The following is a 21,625-nucleotide window of genomic DNA, read 5'->3' as shown; positions in this document are numbered from 1 at the left end:
GTGTCAAAACTACAGTCAGATTTGACAGCAATGCAGAAATCCCTTCCTAATTTAAAACTTGTTTTGCCTGTATTAAGCACAAAATACATGTCTTCAAACTCTCGTAAGAATGTTTCAGATGGAATACATATTCACTCATTAGATGGAATGCATATTCACTCATTAGATGGAATACATATTCACTCATTAGATGGAATACATATTCACTCATTAGATGGAATACATATTCACTCATTAGATGGAATACATATTCACTTATTAGATGGAATACATATTCACTCATTAGATGGTTCTCCAATCGAACATGTGCCTGCATATAAATACTTAGGCATTTGGATTTATATGGATTTTACGTTTAAAAACATACACAGTGCATTCGGAATTCAGACCAGAGGTCTGCATGGCCGATTAATTAGGGCCGATTTCAAGTTTTCATTACAATCAGTAATTGGCCTATTTGGACACCGATTACATTGCAATCCATGAGGAAACTGCGTGGCAGGCTGACCACCTGTTATGCGAGTGCAGCGTCAAAAGGACCTTGTGGGTGCAATGAGCCCACTAGATCGCATCTTCACATAACCACTAGTTAACTACACATGGTTGATGATATTACTAGGTCAACTAGCTTGTTCTGCGTTGCATATAATCAATGCAGTGTCTTAATTTGTCATTGAATCACGGCCTACTTCAACTTTTCCAAACGGGTGATAATTTAAAAGCACATTTGCGGAAAAAAAGCACATTCGTTGCACAAATCTACCTAACCATGAACATCAATGCCTTAAAATCAATATACAGAAGTATATATTTTTAAACCTGCATATTTAGTTAAAATAAATGCATGTTAGCAGGCAATATTAACTAGGGAAATTGTGTCACTTCTCTTGCGTTCAGTACAAGCAGAGTCAGGGTATATGAAACCGTTTGGGCCGCCTGGCTCGTCGCAAACTGTGTTTCTTCCTAACAAACCCGTAATTAATTTGCCAGAATTTTACATAATTCTGACATAACATTGAAGGTTGTGCAATGTAACAGCAATATTTAGACTTACGGTTGCCACCCGTTAGATAAAATACAGAATGGTTCCGTATTTCACTGAAAGAATAAACGTTTTGTTTTCGAAATGAAAGTTTCCGGATTTTACCATATTACTGATGTGTTTATTATATTATTATTAAGTCTATGATTTGACATTTGATAGAGCAGTCTGAGCGGTGGTAGGCAGCAGCAGGCTCATAAGCATTAATTCAAACAGCACTTTACTGCGTTTGCCAGCAGCTCTTTGCAATGCTTGAAGCACAGTGCTGTTTATGTCTTCAAGCCTATCAACTCCCGAGATTAGCCTGGCAATACTAAAGTGCCTATAAGAACATCAAATAGTCTAAGATATATGAAATCCAAATGGTATATATAGAGAGAATCTATTAATTCCTTTAATAACTACAACCTAAAACTTAACTGGGAATATTAAAGAACTGGGAATATTGAACCACCAGATTTCATATGTTCTCATGTTCTGAGCAAGAAACTTAAAACATTCGCTTTTTTACATGGCACTTTTTACTTTCTTCACCAACACTGTTTTTGCATTATTTCAACCAAATTCAACATGTTTCATTATTTATGTGAGACTAAATATATTTGATTTATGTATTAAGTTAAAATAAAAGGGTTAATTCAGTATTGTTGTAATTGTCATTATTACAAATATAAATCTGTCCACCAATAATCGGTATTGGTGTTGAAAAATCATAAAATCGGTCAACCTCTAATTCAGACCCCTTGACTCTTTCCACGTTTTGTTATGTTACAGCCTTATTCTAAAATGGATTGTGTTTTGTCTTCATCAATCTACACACAATACCCCATAATGACAAAGAAAATACAGGTATAGAAATTTTAGCAAATTTATAAAAAAATAAAAAGGAAATATCACATTTATATAAGTATTCAGACCCTTTACTCAGTACTTTGGTGAAGCACCTGTGGCAGCGATTACAGCCTCGAGTCTTCTTTGGTCTGATGCTACAAGCCTGGCACACCTGTATTTGGGGAGTTTCTTCCGTTCTTCTCTACAAATACTCTCAAGCTTTATCAGGTTGGATGGGGAGCGTCACTTCACAACTATTTTCAGGTCTCTCCAGAGATGTTTGCTCGGGTTCAAGTCCAGGCTCTGGCTGTGCCACTCAAGGACAATCAGAAACTTGTCCCGAAGCCACTCCTGCGTTCTCTTGGCTGTGTGCTTAGGGTCGTTGTCCTGTTGAAAGAGGAACCTTTGCCCCAGTCTGAGGTCCTGAGCACTCTGGAGCAGGTTTTCATGAAGGATCTCTCAGTACTTTGCTCCGTTCATGTTTCCTCTCGATCCTTACTAGTCTCCCAATCCCTCCCGCTGAAAAATATCCCCACAGCATGATGCTGCCACCACTATGCTTCACCGTAGGGATGGTGCCAGGTTTCCTCCAGACGTGAAGCTTGGTATTCAGGCCAAATAGTTCAATCTTGGGTTCATCAGACCTTTGGCAAACTCCAAGTGTGCCACCAGATTTCTGGCATTTGCCTTTTACCTAGGAGTTTCTTCCATCTGGCCACTCTACCAAAAATACTGGATTGTTGGAGTGCTGCAGAGATGGTTGTCCTTCTGGAAGTTTCTCCCATCTCCACAGAGGAGCTCTGTCAGAGTGACCATCAGCATCTTGGTCACCTCCCTGACCAAGGTCCTTCTCCCCTGATTGCTCAGTTAGGCCCAGCAGCCAGCTCTAGGAAGAGTCTTGGTGGTTCCAAACTTCTTCTGTCTCGGAGCTGTACGGACAATTCCTTCGACCTCATGGCTTGTTTTTTGCTCTGAACTGTTAACTGTGGGACCTTATACGGACAGGTGTGTGCCTTTCCAAATCATGTCCAATCAATTTAATTTACCACCTTACAGTGAAACGCTTACTTACAGGCCCTTAACCAACAATGCAGTTCAGAAAAAGTGTTAAGTAAAAAATTGTCAATAATACAGGTTATTCGAGGTAATAAGTACACTACCGTTCAAAAGTTTGGGGTCACTTTGAAATGTCCTTGTTTAAATTTTTTATTTTTTATTGTCCATTAAAATAACATCAAATTGATCAGAAATACAGTGCAGACATTGTTAATGTTGTAAATTACTATTGTAGATGGAAACGGCTGATTTAATGGAATATCTACATAGGCGTACAGAGGCCCATTATCAGCAACCATCACTCCTGTGTTCCAATGGGACGTTGTGTTAGCCTTTTAAAATTATAAACTTGGATTAGCTAACTGATCATTAGAAAATCATTTTGCAATAATTTTAGCACAGATTAAAACTGTTGTCCTGATTAAAGAAGCAATAAAACTGGCCTAATTTAGACTAGTTGAGCATCGGCATTTGTAGGTTCGATTACAGGCTCAAAATAGCCAGAAACAAAGACCTTTCTTCTGAAACGCAGTCTATTCTTGTTCTGAGAAATGAAGGTGAGAAATGCGAGAAATTGCCAAGAAACTGAAGCTCTCGTACAACGCTGTGTACTACTCCCTTCACAGAACAGCACAAACTGGCCCTAACCAGAATAGAAAGAGCGGGAGGCCTCGATGGACAACTGTGCAAGAGGACAAGTACATTAGAGTGTCTAGTTTGAGAAACAGAAGCCTCAAAAGTCCTCAACTGGCAGCTTCATTCAATTGTACTAGTCTCAACGTCAACAGTGAAGAGGCGACTCTGGGATGCTGGCTTCTAGGCAGAGTTGCAAAGAAAAAGCCATATCTCAGACTGGCCAATAAAAAGAAAAGATTAAGATGGGAAAAATAACAGACACTGGACCTAGGAACTCTGCTGGTTAAAGAGGAACTCTGCAGGTTCAAATATCAAAACAAACCAATTATATTATTTTGGGGACAGGTCAAAAAGCATTAAACATTTATGGCAATTTAGCTTGCTATTTTGTCCTTTTTAGCTAGCTTGCGGTTGCTAGCTAATTTGACCTGGGATATAAACGTTGAGTTGTTATTCTATCTGAAATGGACAAGGTCCTCTACTCCGACAATTAATCCACACATAAAATGGTCAACCGAATCGTTTCTAGTCATCTCTCATCCTTCCAGGCTTTTTCTTCTTTGGACTTTATATGGCGATTGGCATCTCAGTTACCACGACGAACGACCGAACTCAGCTCATCTTTCAATCACCCACGTGGGTATAACCAATGAGGAGATGGCACGTGGGTATCTGCTTCGATAAACCAATGAGGAGATGCGTGAGCAGTGGGTGCAATAATTGAATAACGTATGTTGAAATTTATTTTACAACGCTCGCGCATGCGAGGTCAGCATGTCAGACTTACACCAACAGAATATAAATCTAGAGCAAATCTAAAAAGCTCTACACATAAAATAAAATGTTGTATTAGGAATGATCATCATTAAAATCTTTCAAATTGGCAAATCACATGATTCTGAATACATAATCTAACTAAACAATGAAGCGACCTCTAGGATTTCTAAATATGTAAGTAAAAACCAATATGAAGCACAAGGGATAGAGAAACGGCTCTGTTTAAGTTGTACAGTTGTGGTCTTTCAATACATTTCGGGGGCACTAATGAAAGGCTAAACACACATGGTACCTATTCTGGTCAATCAATCGTCACATACTGTTTAACAGTCCCCCTTCATTGATAAAACTTCGGACTGCCAAGGGAGGGACTGCCAATTCTTGGAAAAACCTGATAAAAGGAGTGGAACCAAACAAGTCTCTGCTTTTCTATAGCCGAGTGAAATCCTGGCCTTTAATTGGCCCACCGCCTAACGAGATATCACCAATTAATGACACGATGGAAAGAAAAACAAGACCCCTCCCCTCCAAGATTCAAAACAGCATCCCTAACAGAGGTGGCCAGGGAGACTTCTCCGGTTGTCGTCTGAAGGACTGACAGCTCGTCATGGGAAGGAGAAAAGAAGTGGCTTAGGACGGTCACATTTTCTTGGACCTTACAACAGCACATGGGCACCAAGGAGCTATGGCCCCAAGTCTCCCATTGAGACATGCCAATAGCCGAGGCTCAGTGTCACTAGAGTGGGGGAGGGGCAGCCAGCGGCCACACAAACAAACAAAAGCCCTGGTCAGTACATGAGATCTGATGCCCCAGTGTTGACATTCGACTCTTTGGCCTCCTGGAAGGGGAACTGGATCCCGGCCACACGGATCAGTAGGATGTTAAGGCCATGGACGAGGAAGGTGAGGAAGATGAGCCAGAAGGAGTGATCGAATTGTTCTGTATGCGTCTTGTACATAAACGTGCCCTCGTTGAAGTTGGCGATGTGGTCAGACAGCCGGTGGAGCTTCACCTCGGACGCAAACAGAATCATCACCAGGCAGCTGCAGAGGCCTGTTCAGAAGGTCAGGCAGACAGACAGGCACACAATATTATACTATTACAGTTGACAACACTGGGAGTTCAAATAAGAAGTCAAAGGCATCCAAATGATCAGTTACTGTAAACACGTTCCTATAAGGCAGAATACCTTTTCCCTCCATTACCACATTAAAATGAAATATGTTAATGCTACAGTAGTTGCAATCACTAAAAGGTTACCAAAACAATTAAGCATAGGTCATTCACTGCAGCGAGAGATTTTAATTAACATGGTGACATCTTTCACATAATCGTAAAAATAGGTTCATTGATTAGATGAATCCAAACTTGCATTCTAGTGTAAACCTGGCAAGCAGTTTTGATTGAATAGGCCCCCTAAGGTAGGGCCTCGGTTCCAGATAACTGAGAAATATCATTTAACCCTTGTCGCAGTTTTTCTTAATTTGTGCCATTATTTGGATGGGAGGTCAAGTAGCCCACTGTCTCCTGATGAGATGGTAGGCTACTGGATACTGGTTTTAAAGCTGAAAAAGGCAATAGGGAAGTGGATCCTTTTCTCAATAACGTACAGCCAACCACTCATGGCTTGGCTGTTGTGTTTGAATGACTCTGATATGCACTTATAACTAATGTTGAAGTGTTGAAGGACACCTTTGTTGGACCCCAATCATGTTCTCTATAGCAGTGGTTCTCAACCTTTTTTGGTTACTGTACCAGCGTCTGTACCAGAGTCTTCTCAAGTACCCAGTGTATAGGCCAAGTACCCCCAAGGGTACTAGTACTCCTGGTTGAGAACCACTGCTCTATCGCCCCGTTTATACATGGGGCTAACATGCATTCTTATCTTGTCCACATTCTGATTGGGCCCACATTTTCAGAATTATTGGTCCCTTGCTGTATGCACATTATTTGAGATTTTCTTTCCAAATAATATTTCTTAATTTATTTAAAGACACAATGGACCCACCTGTCAATGATTTTAGAGGGCGGGATAATTATTATTTAAATTGTTTCACTAGATCCGTCTACAATTGTAATATATCCAGACACAATGTGTGCCTGACTACCTTCAGAGGTGGTCAGGAAGAGCTGATACAATCAGATCACAATAAGTCATTTAATAGTGTACACCTGTCTAAAAATGTGGCCAACATCAGGAAAAATGCCACGTTAGAACCAATAAACGTGGCTCCTGTTTAGCCTACAGCGAGCTATTTATATCTGAAGTTGGAATGCATGTGTGTAATAGAGCTGTTTACCTGTGATGTGAGAAGTGTGTTTTGTGCTTATGTTGCAGAGTATGGGGGCTTGTGCTTAGCCAATGTTCATATGGTAGGCTGCTTGTTCACAACTTAGAAGGTGATTCGGCTACCCTGTGAAGGATACCACTCTAGAAAGAAAAAGGTTAAGATGCTATTTTTGTGTGTGCTTACAGCAGACGAAGTTCCAGAGGTAGAGTCCCAGGGCTCCGTGCAGAGTCTCGTAGGGACTACCAAAGGCGTTGTACACAAAGAAGCCTGTGGCCACAGAGGAGAAGAGGATGAGAACTCCGCAGAAGAAGATCACAGTGACATGAAGACTGGCTGGGATGACGTCCACCAAGTTCGGAAAAACTACAAGGAGAGGGACAATATGGAGAGGTGTGGGAATGTTCTACAGTTATTAAACAGTAAATAGTATTTTTTTCCCCCCACAACTTTCACATGATGAAACACATGCATGAGTCTCTGTGTTCTATTTGTATAAAGGCAGATGGCGCAAACCATCAGAGAACAAATAGTTTTTTGTTCATATAAAAAGCCATCATAATGGTTAGTAAGCCTGCCGGGTCAAGCGAAAAGATAATGTGTGTGTGTGTGCCAAATCTCATTAGTGAACAGTTGCTGATGATGCATGTGTCACGGTCCAATAAAGATTCAGTCCACTGTGCTTGTGTAGGATTCTTGTTACTGCAACCTCAAAACATGTACTGCTGAGTTATAAGAGATGCCCTCTTATGAATGGCCAATTAACCTAGTTGAAGGCAGTTGGGTTTCCCCTGTAAGGCTAGCCTACATGACTTTGATAAAGGGTTCTCTTTACTCCATTTACATTTCTCCTATCGCTTTGTTTGATTTGAGTTTGTTGTTAGCACTAAATTATGTTCTGCTGACATTCCAAAATGTGTCAACTTCAAATGAATCATCTCCAGCATGTGAAAACGGTGGATTTATAGTCAAAAAGATGAACGCCAGATAAAAATAAAACATTTCTGATTTGAACCAACTATGAGTTGGCAAAGTAAAGTAATGTCAAACGCATTTCCACTATCTGTTTTACTAAAAAAACATAGAAATATGCAGTTTTCACATACATTAATGGTGGGGTAGTGCTGTAGATGATAAATATGAAGTTCAAGGTATTTCTACCACCGAGGGTAGGCTATGTGCGCATTTACATGTGGTCATCAGGGCTCCATGACCCACATGTGTGTACAGGCTTACTGTATGTGTAGCCTAGTCGAGTCTCATTAGAGATGTGACTGTTCAATCAATTTTCCAATACCTTGAACAACAGAGGTCAATTTTACAGCAGCGCTATACATCTTCGCAGCCTGTAAATCTATTATCATAAAACAGGTTACTTGGATCTAGGATTCTGATTGGTTGATAGTAGGGAGTTATAGCACAACAATGCCACATCCTCCAGGTAATGCCCGTTAACAGTTCCATTAGATTTATCGCACAGCCCAGCCAGTCAATGTATAAACTTAATCTCCCCTGAAAAAAAAGTGTTTAGACAATATTTCCTCATGCCACTAGGCTAGCATTTGTGACCAGATTCAGGATCGTAGGCATTTGATGCCATTTCCTACACAGTAGGACCATTATATTTTGTATTTATTTTTTCCAGAAATGCCTTCTTGAACATGTAAACTTTCACATGACTTAATTACAAACTTATATGGGATCTATAAATATGAATAAAACATTTAAATTACTAGTCTAGTTTAGAAGAGAGCACTGAGCTTTTTAGAGAAAAAGAAATGCAGGATCCATGATCGGCTGAAATAATGGAGGGGGATAATAGCGTTTCCACTAGACAGCACAGTGACAAAATGGTCTATAATCTTAAAAATGGGAAAATAATTGCTTTTTGGTATTCATTTAAGTTTAGGCATAACGTTAGCAGTGTGGCTAGGTTTAAAATCGTATTTAAAGAACATAAAACCCTGCCCCTTTCTACAATTGATGACTTAACTAGTGACAATCGGATAATAGAGAGACTACTTTCTGGAGGGCAATGCCATGCTGACTCATGCAATAACACGGGAATTCTTAAAGAGATAGGTGGGGCTAAGGCTTAAGCGGATGTGGACAATGCTGAACGGGCATAAACAAAGTTGAGCTCTCCAGTGTGGAAATTATTAAAGTGCATTTTCTCCTACTTGTCTCTGAAGTGGGTTAACAAGTTGATCACATTTCAAAGACGCATAACTTTACAATGTTTCCCCCAACTACCATTTTGAATTCTGTACTTTTATAAAATGTTTGGTTTTGGGGGGGCCTCCCGAGTGGCACAGCAGTCTAAGGAATTGCATCGCAGTGCTAGAGGCATTACTACAGACCCGGGTTCATTCCCGGGCTATGCCACAACCGGCCGCGACAGCACAGTTGGCCCAGCGTCGTCCGGGTTTTGCTGTAGGTGCTTTACTTGGCTAATTGCGCCCTAGTGACTTCTTGTGTTGAAAAGTGTTTCCTTCCACACATTGGTGCTTCTGGGTTAAGCTGGAGGGTGTTAAGGAGCGCGGTTAGGTGGGTCATGTTTCGGAGGACGCATGACTCCAACTTCGCCCCTCTTGAGCCCGTTGGGGAGTAAAAAAAAGACATGTTTGGGTTTGTCTAAACTTTTCTGTCTGCCTTTCCGACCTGTGGAACAAAGTTGTTTTTTTTGCGATTTCCACTGTGCCATGCATATAAATGTGACGAGACGGACAGCTTCTCTGAGCTAGGTAAATTAATTTATCAGGATCATTATAATGGATATAGCCAAAGACACTATATATATATATACACAAAAGTATGTGGACACCCCTTCAAATTAGTGGATTCGGCTATTTTAGCCTCACCCGTTGCTGACAGGTGTATAAAGTCAAACATACAACCATGCAATCTCTATAGATAAACATTGGCAGTAGAATAGTCTTACTGAAGAGTTTAGTGACTTTCAACATGGCACCATCATCGGATGCCACCTTTCCAACACGTCAGTTTGTCAAATTTCTGCCCTGCTAGAGCTGCCCCGGTCAACTGTAAGTGCAGTTATTGTGAAGTGGAAATGTCTAGGAGCAACAACGGCTCAACCGGAAAGTGGTAGGCCACACACGCTCACAGAACGGGACCGTCGAGGTACTGAAGTGCATAAAAAAATTGTCTGTCTTCGGTAGCAACACTCACTACCGAGTTCCATAAAAAATAAACAATATAATTAGAGATAAACTGAAAATACCAATATGTGAGGAATACTGTACTTTATTAATGTTTCAATGGAAGCCACCAAAATCATTTACTGATTTAATTAAAAATCAATGTCCTCCAAATCAAGGTGTCACAGTTAATGGCACCCTTAAAGATTGTAAATAAAAATCTACCAAACTTAAACCAGGAATTAAATTCTACGTATTTAAGTTTATCTAAGTCTTAAGGAACTACATTGAGCCATTACATCACTTCCTGTTTCACTAGGATATAAAAATGAGGATGCAATATTCCTTTTTATCCAACTCCATGAAGAAAACAAAAGAACTGGCAGTTCAAAAGAGACAGATGGTCGTAGACCTTCATAAATCTGGTAATGGCTACAAGATCCATAAACAATTGAGCACTGTCGGGTCAATTATAAAAAAAATCTAAAGATATGGAACAGTTGAAAACCTCACGGGTAGAGGACGCAAATGCATTTTGCCCCCCCAGGATAGGGAGGATGGTGAGAGAAGCAAAAAAATCCCCAAGAATCACTATGAAAGAATTGCAGGCCTTGGTGGTGTCTTGGGGTCACCAGGTTTCAAAAAGCACCATCAGACGCCACCTCCACAACCACAGGCTCTTCGGAAGGGTTGCCAGAAGAAAGCCCTTTCTGACCCCAAGACACAGATGCAAGCGTAATTTAACATAATTTAAATTATGACTGGAAGAAGGTGCTTTGGTCAGATACAGCATCGGCATGTTTGGCGTCGAAACAGAGATGCATACAAGGAGAGGCACCTCATACACATGGTGAAATATGGTGGTGGGTCGATGATGTTTTGGGGAGGTTTTCATTCCAGAGGTCCAGGGGCACTGGTTACAATGGATGACATAATGAATTCCACCAAGTATCAGGCAATTTTGGCTGACAATCTGGTTGCCTCTGCCAGAAGGCTGGGACTTGGCCATAGGTGGACTTTCCAACAAGACAATGACAAAAAACATCCCTCAAGAGCCACACAGAAAAGGTTCTGTGACAACAAAATCAATGTTCTACCATGGCCATCTCAGTCGCAGGACCTCAATCCAATCGAAAACCTGTGGGCTGAGTTGAAGAGGGCAGTTGATGTGCGCAAACCCAAGAATGTGAAGGATCTTGAAAGGGTCCAAAATCCCTCCAAATGTGTTCCTTAACCTTGTCAAGCATTACAGGAAAAGACTCCATGCTGTTATCCTTGCCAGAAGTGATTTGCACTAAGTACTAAATGAACAGTGCCAATAATTATGAAACCTTAATTTTGGTAAAATGTATTAAATAATTGTATGATTTTGGTTGGTTCCATTTAAACATGAACAAAGTACAGTATTTCTCACATGTTGGTATTTTGAGTTTCTCTAAAATTATATTGTTTATATTTTTTTTTAAGTATTTTGTTTCTGCATTACCAGTCAGGGGTGCCAGTAATTTTGGAGCCCACTGTGTGTGTGTGTGTGTGTGTATATATGTATGTATGTATGTATGTATGTATAATATAAATACTAAAAATAAAGGAAAACCTTTGAGCAGGTGTGTCCAAACTTTTGACAGATACTGTATATTTACTTGTGTGTGTGTGTGTGTATATATATATATATATATATATACACACACACACATAAGTAAATATACAGTATCTGTCAAAAGTTTGGACACACCTGCTCAAAGGTTTTCCTTTATTTTTACTATTTCCTACATTGTAGAATAATAGTGAAGACATCAAAACTATGAAATAACACATATGGAATCATGTAGTACCAATAAATCAAAATGTATTTTATATATTAGATTCTTCAAAGTAGCCATGATGACAGCTTTACACAGTCTTGGCAAGCAGCTTCACCTGGAATGCTTTTCCAACAGTCTTGAAGGAGTTCCCACATATACAGAGCACATGTTGGCTGCTTTTCCTTCACGCCGCAGTCCAACTCATCCCAAAACATCTCAATTGGGTTGAGGTCAGGTGATTGTGGAGGCCAGATCATCTGATGCAGCACTCCATCACTCTCCTTTCTTGGTCAAGTAGCCCTTATACATCCTGGTGGTGTGTTGGGTAACTGTTCTGTTGAAAAACAAATGATAGTCCCACTAAGCGCAAACCAGAGGGGATGGTGTATCAATGCAGAATGCTGTGGTAGCCATGCTGGTTAAGTGTGCCTTGAATTTGAAACAAATCACTGACAGTATCACTAGCAAAGAACTGCCACATCATCACACCTCCTCCATGCTTCACGGTGGGAACCACACATGCAGAGATCATCATTTCACCTACTCTGCGTCTAAAAGACGACGGTTGGAACCAAAAATCTAAAATTTGGACTCATCAGACAAAAGGACAGATGTCCACCGGTCTAATGTCCATTGCTCGTGTTTCTTGGCCCAATCAAGTCTCTTATTTTTGGTGTCCTTTAATAGTGGTTTCTTTGCAGCAATTCGACCATGAAGGCCTGATTCACGCAGTCTCCTCTGAACAGTTGATGTTGAGATGTGTCTGTTACTTGAACACTGAAGCATTTCTTTGGGCTGCAATTTCTGAGGCTGGTAACTCTAATGAAGTTATCCTCTGCAGGAGAGGTAACTCTGGGTCTTCCTTTCCTGTGGCAGTCCTCATGAGAGCCAGTTTGATCATAGAGCTTGATGGTTTTTGCAAATGCACTTGAAGTTTTTAAAATGTTCTGTATTGACTGACCTTCATGTCTTAAAGTAATGATGGACTGTCGTTTCTCTTTGCTTTTTGAGCTGTTCTTGCCATAATATGGACTTGGCCTCTCATCAAATAGGGCTATCTTCTGTATACCACCCCTACCTTGTCACAACACAACTGATTGGCTCAAAGGCATTACGAAGAAAAGGAAATCCACAAATTAACAAGGCACACCTGTTAATGGAAATGCATTCCAGGTGACTACCTCATGAAGCTGGTTGAGAGAATGCCAAGAGTGTGCAAAGCTGTCATCAAGGCAAAGGGTGGCTACTTAGAAGAATATCAAATATATTTTGATTTAAAAAGATTGTGGGTTACAACATGATTCCATGTGTTATTTCATAGTTTTATTCTACAAATTAGAAAATAGTTCAAACAAAATAAAAACCTTGAATGAGTAGGTGTGTCCAAACTTTTGACTGGTACTGTATATTCCAGGCGGTGTCAGAGGAAGGCCCAAGAAATGTTCAAAGACTCCAGCCACCCTAGTCATAGACTTCTCTCTGCTACTGCACGGCAAGCGGTACCGGAGCACCAAGTCTAGGTCCAAAGGGCTCCTTAACAGCTTCTACCCCCAAGCCATAAGACTCCTGAACAATTAATCAAATGGCCACCTGGACTATTTACATTGACCCCCCTCTGTTTTTTACACTGCTGCTACTCGCTGTTTATTATCTATGCATAAGTAACTTTACCCCTACCTACATGTACAAATTACCTTGACTAACTTGTACCCCTGCACATTTACTCGGTACCAGTGGGTGGGCCTATGCCCTCCCAGGCCCACCCGTGGCTGCGCCCCTGCCCAGTCATGTGAAATCCATAGGTTAGGGCATAATTAATTAATTTCAATGGACTGATTTCCTTATATGAACTGTAACTCAGTAAAATCGTTAATTGTTGACTGTTGTATTTAGATTTTTGTTCAGTATACTTTATTGTAAAGGTGATTTTTTTTACAGTCTATAAGTAGGCTTTATATTGTGCCAATCCTGCCAAGCGAATTAATGCTAAACATCACATTTGATTTAATCAAATAGATCCTTAAGTCACAGGGATAGGACTCAATTAAAACAGGGTGTAGTCTATCTATAGTCACTTGAATTATTAATGGAGTGTTGTTATTCACTTTTCATAATAGATGCTCAAATGAGAACATCATGTTTCAACCCAGCAGTAATCTTTAAAACCACAGTTTTTCAAAAACTTCTCATGCAATTCACATGGATTTCTACTCACATGAAAATCTGAAGGGTCTTCCACCAAGTCCACATTGCTTCACTGTCTGTCCGTGAAAGAGACCATAGTTAACCCTACCGACAAATTTATCAAGCTCTTGTCCTGTGGCATTTACAAGCTGCGCCCCGGTTGTACACAGCATAGTCCCCTGGACCCAAAATTGCGACCCCATCGCGGCCGCAACAATGAGGACGCAACCGAAACTCAACACACCGGCGACAGAGAATATAATTTTCTTTTGACGACTTGGCATGGTGTCAGAAGAGTGTGGGAAAATAATTAGTCTGACCAGTCCATGATGTTCAATTCCTCTCCAGTTGGTAGCAAATTCTTGCTTGAGGCAAATAATCCAAAACGAAGACGCTAAATATCTGTGTTAAGCTATTATGACAAGCCTCATTGAAAAAGCTAAATGTTTATACCGTATTGATGCTGTTCTAACGTGGCCGTTGTGTATTACGTTACATTGATAGTTTTCCCCCTTGCTCATTGTTTCCAAGTAACCAAGGTTTTAAATTCGGGAGACGCTTCTCAAAGACAGCGAGAGGGACGACTTTTGCCTCGGTGACCTGTTGTCTGATTGGATACGAAGCTCATCTGCTGCACTGAACACGTGAGTTTTCTTCTTCTTCCGTGGAGTTTATCGGCGGTTGGCATTCAATGTCATGGTGCATTACTACCACCTACTGTACTGGAGTGTGGGCCAGAGACTGGGAGAAAATAAATCCTACGTGGCAGCACGTTTCCCTTAGTCTCAAATATATTTATATATATTTTTTTTCTAATGACGTTCTAGTCAGTATACTCTTTAAACTCATTTCCTGTATCCCCTTCTCCATCATCCTGGATCTCATCCTCTCTCTTTCCTTCTCATACCGTCCACACTGTATCAGTACATGCTCCACTGTCTCTATTCCCTGGCTAACAATAATCACACTTTCCTGTTGGATGCTTTCCTATCATGTTTAAAGTCTTATTCAACTGTTTGTGTCCCACCCTTAATCATGTAAAATAGCCCCTCCTCTCTTCTGTCTCTTCCTGTGGTCCTCCTCTCCCGACTTTCTTCTGTACTTGAAATTAATGCCTGCCCTTCACTTTAAGGTCTACACAACAGATGTAGACCTTACAGTGAAATGCTTACAAGCCCTTAACCAACAATGCTTTAAGAAGTTTTAAGAAAAAAAAGTTTTAGGTAAAAAATAGAAAATAAAAGTAACAAATAATTCAAAAGCAGCAGTAAAATAACAATAGCGAGACTATATACAGGGTGTACCGGTACAGAGTCAATGTGCGGGGGGCACCGGTTAGTCAAGATAATTGAGGTAATATGTACATGTAGGTAGAGTTAAAGTGACTATGCATAGATAATAAACAGAGAGTAGCAGCAGTGTAATAGAGGTGTCTGGGAATCCCTTTGATTAGCTGTTCAGGTGTCTTATGGTTTGGGGGAAGGAGCTGTTAAGAAGCCTTTTGGACCTTGACTGGCGCTCCGGTACCGCTTGCCGTGCGGTAGCAGAGAGAACAGTCCATGACTAGGGCGGCTGGAGTCTTTTAATTTTTTTTAGGGCCTTCCTCTGACACCGCCTGGTATAGAGATCCTGGATGGCAGGAAGCTTGGTCCCAGTGATGTTGCCTACCACTGTTGTGTTATTGGCAAACTTGACAATGGTGTTGTAGTCGTGCCTGGCCATGCAGTCATGAGTGAACAGGGAGTACAGGAGGGTCTGAGCATGCACCCCTGAGGGGCCCCCGTGTTGAGGATCAGCGTGGCGGATGTGTTGTTACCTACCCTTACCACCTGGGGGGCGACCCGTCAGGAAGTCCAGGATCTAGTTCCAGAGGGAGGTGTTTATTCCCAGGGTCCTTAGCTTAGTGATGAGCTTTGAAGGCACAATGGTGTTGAAATCTGAGTTGTAGTCAATGATTAGCATTCTCGCATAGGTGTTCCTTTTGTCCAGGTGGGAAAGGGCAGTGTGGAGTGCAATAAAGATTGCATTGTCAAATCAAACCAAATCAAAGTTTATTTGTCACGTGCGCCGAATACAACAGGTGTAGACCTTTCAATGAAACGGTTACGTACAGACTCTAACCAATGGTGTGGGGAAAAAAAGAAGGTACGTGTGTGTGTGTGTGTGTGTGTGTGTGTGGGTAAGTAAAGAAATAAAACAACAGTAAAAAGACATTTGAAAAAAGAGTAGCAAGGCTATATACAGACACCTGTTAGTCAGGCTTATTGAGGTAGTATGTACATGTAGGTATCATTAAAGTGACTATGCATATATGATGAACAGAGAGTAGCAGAAGCGTAAAAAGAGGGGTTGTGGAGGCACACAATGCAAATAGTCTGGGTAACCATTTGGTTACCTGTTCAGGAGTCTTATGGCTTGGGGGTAAAAACGGTTGAGAAGCCTTTTTGTCCTAGACTTGGCACTCCGGTACTGCGGTAGTAGAGAGAACAGTCTATGACTGGGGTGGCTAGGGTCTTTGACAATTTTTAGGGCCTTCCTCTGACACCACCTGGTGTAGAGGTCCTAGATGGCAGGCAGCTTTGCCCCAGTGATGTACTGAGCCGTACGCACTACCCTCTGAAGTGCCTTGCGGTCCGAGGCCGACCAATTGCCGTACCAGGCAGTGATGCAACCGGTCAGGATGCTCTCGATGTTGCAGCTGTAGAACCTTTTGAGGATCTCAGGACCCATGCCAAATCAATGGATCTGTTTAGGCAGTATACAAGTTGGAGTGGGTCTAGTGTTTCTGGGATAATGGTGTTGAAGTGAGCCATGACTAGCCTTTCAAAGCACTTCATGGCTACAGACGTGAGTGCTATGGGTCGGTAGTCATTTAGGTAGGTTACCTTGGACTATGGTGGTCTGCTTGAAACATGTTAGTATTACAGACTCAGTCTAGGACAGGTTGAAAATGTCAGTGAAGACACTTGCCAGTGAAGACACTGCACATGATTTAGAGCAAAAAACTGCTCTCTCTGGTTTCACCTCCTCCACCCACTGCAAGGCCAACAGTATGACCAACATTTCCACCGTATTTACAGCCATATACATTTCCTGACCGCCACCCCACATTCCTGCACTACAAAATGCTGACCCAGTACATCCTGTCCTTGGATCTTTTGAACCATCTGTGTAAATGGCCACAACATCCTGATATACAGTATCCAGATGTCAAATAAGATGGATCAACACCCTTCCCATCTTTCCGTTTCTCCAACACTTTTAGATCAACTACTGGAGGCGAGAGCAGCCATGGTGGATTTACAGGAATAGCTACCATTGGACTCAACTCCCTCCCATACAATCCCATCTTCTTCGCCTGGGTATTACCCACCGACCCAAAGCTTGTGTTCTGTCCTCTCTCATGTTCCCAGCACACCAGTAAAATCCCTTTCCAGGATGAGACACCCCATGTTCCTGTAGGTTGACCCAATAATTAATTGCCAGCTGTTGTCTAGAAATCGGCAATGCCATATCCCCCATCTCCACTTGTAGCGCAGACACTGGGAATGCCTGAAACGCCCCACTACATATTCTCAGTCCTTGCCCCTGTATTTTTATTTTTTTATTTCACCTTTATTTATTAACCAGTTAAGCTAGTTGAGAACATTTACAACTGCGACCTGGCCAAGATAAAGCAAAGCAGTGCGACAGAAACAACAACACAGAGTTACACATGGAATAAACAAGCGTACAGTCAATAACACACTATAAAAAAAGAAAGTCTATATACAGTGTGTTCAAATGGCATGAGGAGGTAAGGCAATAAATAGGCCATAGTAATAAAGTAATGATGGTGTGTAAGTAGTGATACTGGTGTGCAAAAGAGCAGCAAAGTAAATAAATGGGTGTTGTTATCGTGACCAGTGAGCTGAGATAAGGCGTAGCTTTACCTAGCATACACTTATAGATGACCTGGAGCCAGTGGGTCTGGCGACGAATATGTAGCGAGGGCCAGCCGACTAGAGCATACAGGTCGCAGTGGTGGGTGGTATAAGGTGCTTTAGTAACAAAACGGATGGCACTGTGATAAACTGCATCCAGTTTGCTGAGTAGAGTATTGGAAGCTATTTTGTAGATGACATTGCCGAAGTCGAGGATCGGTAGGACAGTCAGTTTTACTAGGATAAGTTTGGCGGCGTGAGTGAAGGAGGCTTTGTTGCAAAATAGAAAGCCGATTCTAGATTTAATTTTGTATTGTAGATGTTTGATATGAGTCCAGAAGGAGAGTTTACAGTCTAGCCAGACACCTAGGTATTTTTAGTTGTCCACATATTCTAGGTCAGAATCGTCCAGAGTAGTGATGCTAGTCGGGCGGGTGTGTGCGGGCAGCGAACGGTTGAATAGCATGCATTTGGTTTTGCTAGCGTTTAAGAGCAGTTGGAGGCCACAGAAGGAGTGTTGTATGGCATTGAAGCTCGTTTGGAGGTTAGTTAACACAGTGTCCAAAGAAGGGCCAGATGTATACAGAATGGTGTCGTCTGCATAGAGGTGGATCAGGGAATCACCCGCAGCAAGAGCGACATTGTTGATATATACAGAGAAAAGAGTCGGCCCGAGAATTGAACCCTGTGGTACCCCCATAGAGACTGCCAGAGGTCCGGAAAACAGGCCCTCCGATTTTACACATTGAACTCTGTCTGCGAAGTAGTTGGTGAACCAGGCGAGGCAGTCATTTGAGAAATCAAGGCTTTTGAGTCTGCCGATAAGAATATGGTGATTGACAGAGTCGAAAGCCTTGGCCAGGTCGATGAAGATGGCTACACTGTACTGTCTTTTATCGATGGCGGTTATGATATCGTTTAGTACCTTGAGCGTGGCTGAGGTGCACCCCATGACCAGCTCGGAAACCGGATTGCACAGCGGAGAAGGTACTGTGGGATTCGAAATGGTCAGTGATCTGTTTATTAACTTGGCTTTCAAAGACTTTAGAAAGGCAGGACAGGATGGATATAGGTCTGTAACAGTTTGGGTCTAGAGTGTCACCCCCTTTGAAGAGGGGGATGACCGCGGCAGCTTTCCAATCTTTAGGGATCTCGGACAAAACGGAAGAGAGGTTGAACAGACTGGTAATAGGGGTTGCAACAATGGAGGCAGATCATTTTAGAAAGAGAGGGTCCAGATTGTCTAGCCCAGCTGATTTGTACGGGTCCAGGTTTTGCAGCTCTTTCAGAACATCTGCTATCTGAATTTGGGTGAAGGAGAAGCTGGGGAGGCTCGGGCAAGTAGCTGCGAGGGGTGTTGGCTGGGGTTGGAGTAGCCAGGAGGAAAGCATGACCAGCCGTGGAGAAATGCTTATTGAAATGTTGGATTATCATGGATTTATCGGTGGTGACCGTGTCACCTAGCCTCAGTGCAGTGGGCAGCTGGGAGGAGGTGCTCTTGTTCTCCATGGACTTTACAGTGTCCCAAAACTTTTTGGAGTTAGAGCTACAGGATGCAAATTTCTGTTTGAAAAAGCTAGCCTTTGCTTTCCTGACTGATTGCGTGTATTGGTTCCTGACGTCTCTGAAAGTTGCATTTCACGGAGACTCTTTGATGGTATTGCAGTCCGTGACATTATGTTTTTGTGCTGGTCAAGGGCAGTCAGGTCTGTAGTGAACCAAGGGCTATATCTGTTCTTAGTTCTACATTTTTTGAAAGGGGCATGCTTATTTAAGATGGTGAGGAAATAACTTTTAAAGAACGACCAGGCATCCTCGACTGACGGGATGAGGTCAATATCCTTCCAGGATACCTGGGCCAGGTCGATTAGAAAGGCCTGCTCGCAGAAGTGTTTTAGGGAGCGTTTGACAGTGATGAGGGGTGGACGTTTGACCGCGGACCCGTACCGGATGCAGGCAATGAGGCAGTGATCGCTGAGATCCTGATTGAAAACAGCACAGGTGTTTTTGGAGGGCAAGTTGGTCAGGATAATATCTATGAGGGTTCCCATGTTTACGGATTTAGGGTTGTACCTGGTGGTTTCCTTGAAAATATGTGTGAGATTGAGGTTATCTAGCTTAGATTGTAGGACTGATAGGGTGTTAAGCATATCCCAGTTTAGGTCACCTAACAGAACAAACTGTTAGGATAGAAGATAGATGGGGGGCGATCAATTCACATATAGTGTAAAGGGCACAGCTGGGAGCTGAGGGGGTCTATAACAAGCGGCAACAGTGAGAGACTCATTTCTGGACAGATTCATTTTTAAAATTAGAAGCTCGAACTGTTTGGGCATAGACCTGGAAAGTATGGCATAACTTTGCAAGCTATCTCTGCAGTAGATTGCAACTCCTCCCCATTTGGCAGTTCTATTCTTACGGAAAATGTTGTAGTTGGGTATGGAAGTCTCAGAATTTTTGGTGGCCTTCCTAAGCCAGGATTTAGACACGGCAAGGACATCAGGGTTGGCGGAGTGTGCTAGAGCAGTGAGTAAAACAAACTTAGGGAAGAGGCTTCTGATGTTAACATGCATGAAACCAAGGCTTTTTCGAAGTCAGAAGTCAACAAATGAGAGTGCCTGGGGACACGCAGGGCCTGGGTTAGCCTCCACATCACCCGAGGAACAGAGGAGGAGTAGGATGAGGGTACGGCTAAAGGCTAGCAAAACTAGTCGTCTAGTGCGTTGGGGTCAGAGAATAAAAGGTGCCGATTTCTGGGCGTGGTAGAATAGATCCGGGGCATAATGTGCAGACAGGGGTATGGTGGGGGGCAGGTATAGTGGAGGTAAGCCCAGGCACTGAGTGATGATAAGAGAAATTGCATCTCTGGACACGCTGGTTATACTGGGTGAGGTCACCGCATGTGTGGGAGGTGGGACAAAGGAGGTATCTAAGGCATGTACAGTGGGACTAGGGGCCCCGCAGTAAACCAAAACAATGATCATTATCCTAAACAACAGTATACAAAGCATATTGACATTTGAGAGAGACATAAAGTGAGGCATAAAGCAATCACAACTGTTGATTGGGAGAGCTAGCTAAGTCAACAATGGGTAAGACAACAACAGTTAATCAGCTAAGACAACAACAACAGGTATAATGGCGATGAATGGGCAGAGAGGGTCGTTTAACTACACACAGCGCCTGAGTTCGGGGCTAGTGCCGACAGATAAACAGAGGTAAACAAAGTGGAGTACCGTGATAAATGAACAGTCCAGCAGGCATCAGCTATGTAGCCAGGTGATCATAGGGTCCAGTGTCACGCTAGCACGTGGGAGAAACAGCGTTTAAAGTTAGCAGTCCAGGGTAAGTAGAATCGTCTGCTCCGTCGTCCGGCAAAGGCCGGTTGATGGCACAGCTACGTCTGTGGACCAGTCGTGGTGGTACGGCGCCATGTCGACGAAGGGACCGTGCCAAAGGGCGAAAGAGGTATTGTAGTGGTGGTCATTTTATTTGCTAGCCAGGAGATGCGCCTGGCTCAGGGCTAGCTTTGGGGCTGGGTCACTCAGTGGCAGCTAGCTAGCTGTGATGTTCAATGGTCAAGGGTCTACGGCAGGAATCTGGCGTTGTAGACCGAGGCTAGCAGGTATTATCCAGGCTTAAAAAACGGCTGGTGCCTGAGCAGAGGGTAAAGGTCGCTAGCAGTGGCTAACAATGGCTAAATAGCTAGTATCTTAGCTAATTAGCTGGCTACCTTCTGATGAAAGTTTTGGCTATAGGGTCTAAAGAAATTGCGGATCCGTGTCACATTGGGTTACCGGAAGGTATATTTAATTTAAAAATGGAAAAAGAGATTTAAAAATAAATTGGAATATATACAAAACATATGAAAAATTCAAAAAGTAAACGAGAGGGACAACAAACCACGTCTGCACTGCTACCCCA

The 21,625-nt window shown here is 42.3% G+C and overlaps 1 protein-coding gene across 2 annotated transcripts; it reads right to left on the bottom strand.

Annotated features, from left to right (window-relative positions):
• Window positions 1–3,069: 3,069 nt before the first annotated feature.
• Window positions 3,070–14,755, bottom strand: LOC110490071 (clarin-1). 2 transcript variants are annotated; one of them, XM_021563212.3, is made up of 3 exons: window positions 13,810–14,755; window positions 6,818–6,997; window positions 3,070–5,396 (listed from the first exon to the last, which is right to left on the bottom strand). In XM_021563212.3, exons 1-3 carry the CDS (start codon window positions 14,060–14,062, stop codon window positions 5,131–5,133), a joined length of 699 nt encoding a protein of 232 aa, XP_021418887.1. In that variant the 5' UTR covers window positions 14,063–14,755; the 3' UTR covers window positions 3,070–5,130. The 2 variants fall into 2 exon arrangements, with proteins under 2 accessions (XP_021418887.1, XP_021418888.1); XM_021563213.3 differs by having other exon boundaries at window positions 6,818–6,901; window positions 13,810–14,424.
• Window positions 14,756–21,625: the final 6,870 nt, after the last annotated feature.

This window comes from Oncorhynchus mykiss, chromosome 15, assembly GCF_057628025.1.
Source record: "Oncorhynchus mykiss isolate SJ-2025 chromosome 15, ASM5762802v1, whole genome shotgun sequence".
Taxonomy (NCBI): domain Eukaryota; kingdom Metazoa; phylum Chordata; class Actinopteri; order Salmoniformes; family Salmonidae; genus Oncorhynchus; species Oncorhynchus mykiss.
Note: the sequence above shows the minus strand (reverse complement) of the source record. Positions and strands in the feature narration are given on the sequence as shown.

Coding starts and splice junctions, on each gene's coding strand:
- LOC110490071 (XM_021563212.3), bottom strand. CDS start 14,062: ATGCCAAGTCGTCAAAAGAAAATTATATTCTCTGTCGCCGGTGTGTTG. Junction 6,998..13,809: donor AAGACCCTTCAGATTTTCAT/GTGAGTAGAAAT, acceptor CTCTCCTTGTAG/TTTTTCCGAACTTGGTGGAC. Junction 5,397..6,817: donor CCTCTGGAACTTCGTCTGCT/GTAAGCACACAC, acceptor CCTTCTGAACAG/GCCTCTGCAGCTGCCTGGTG.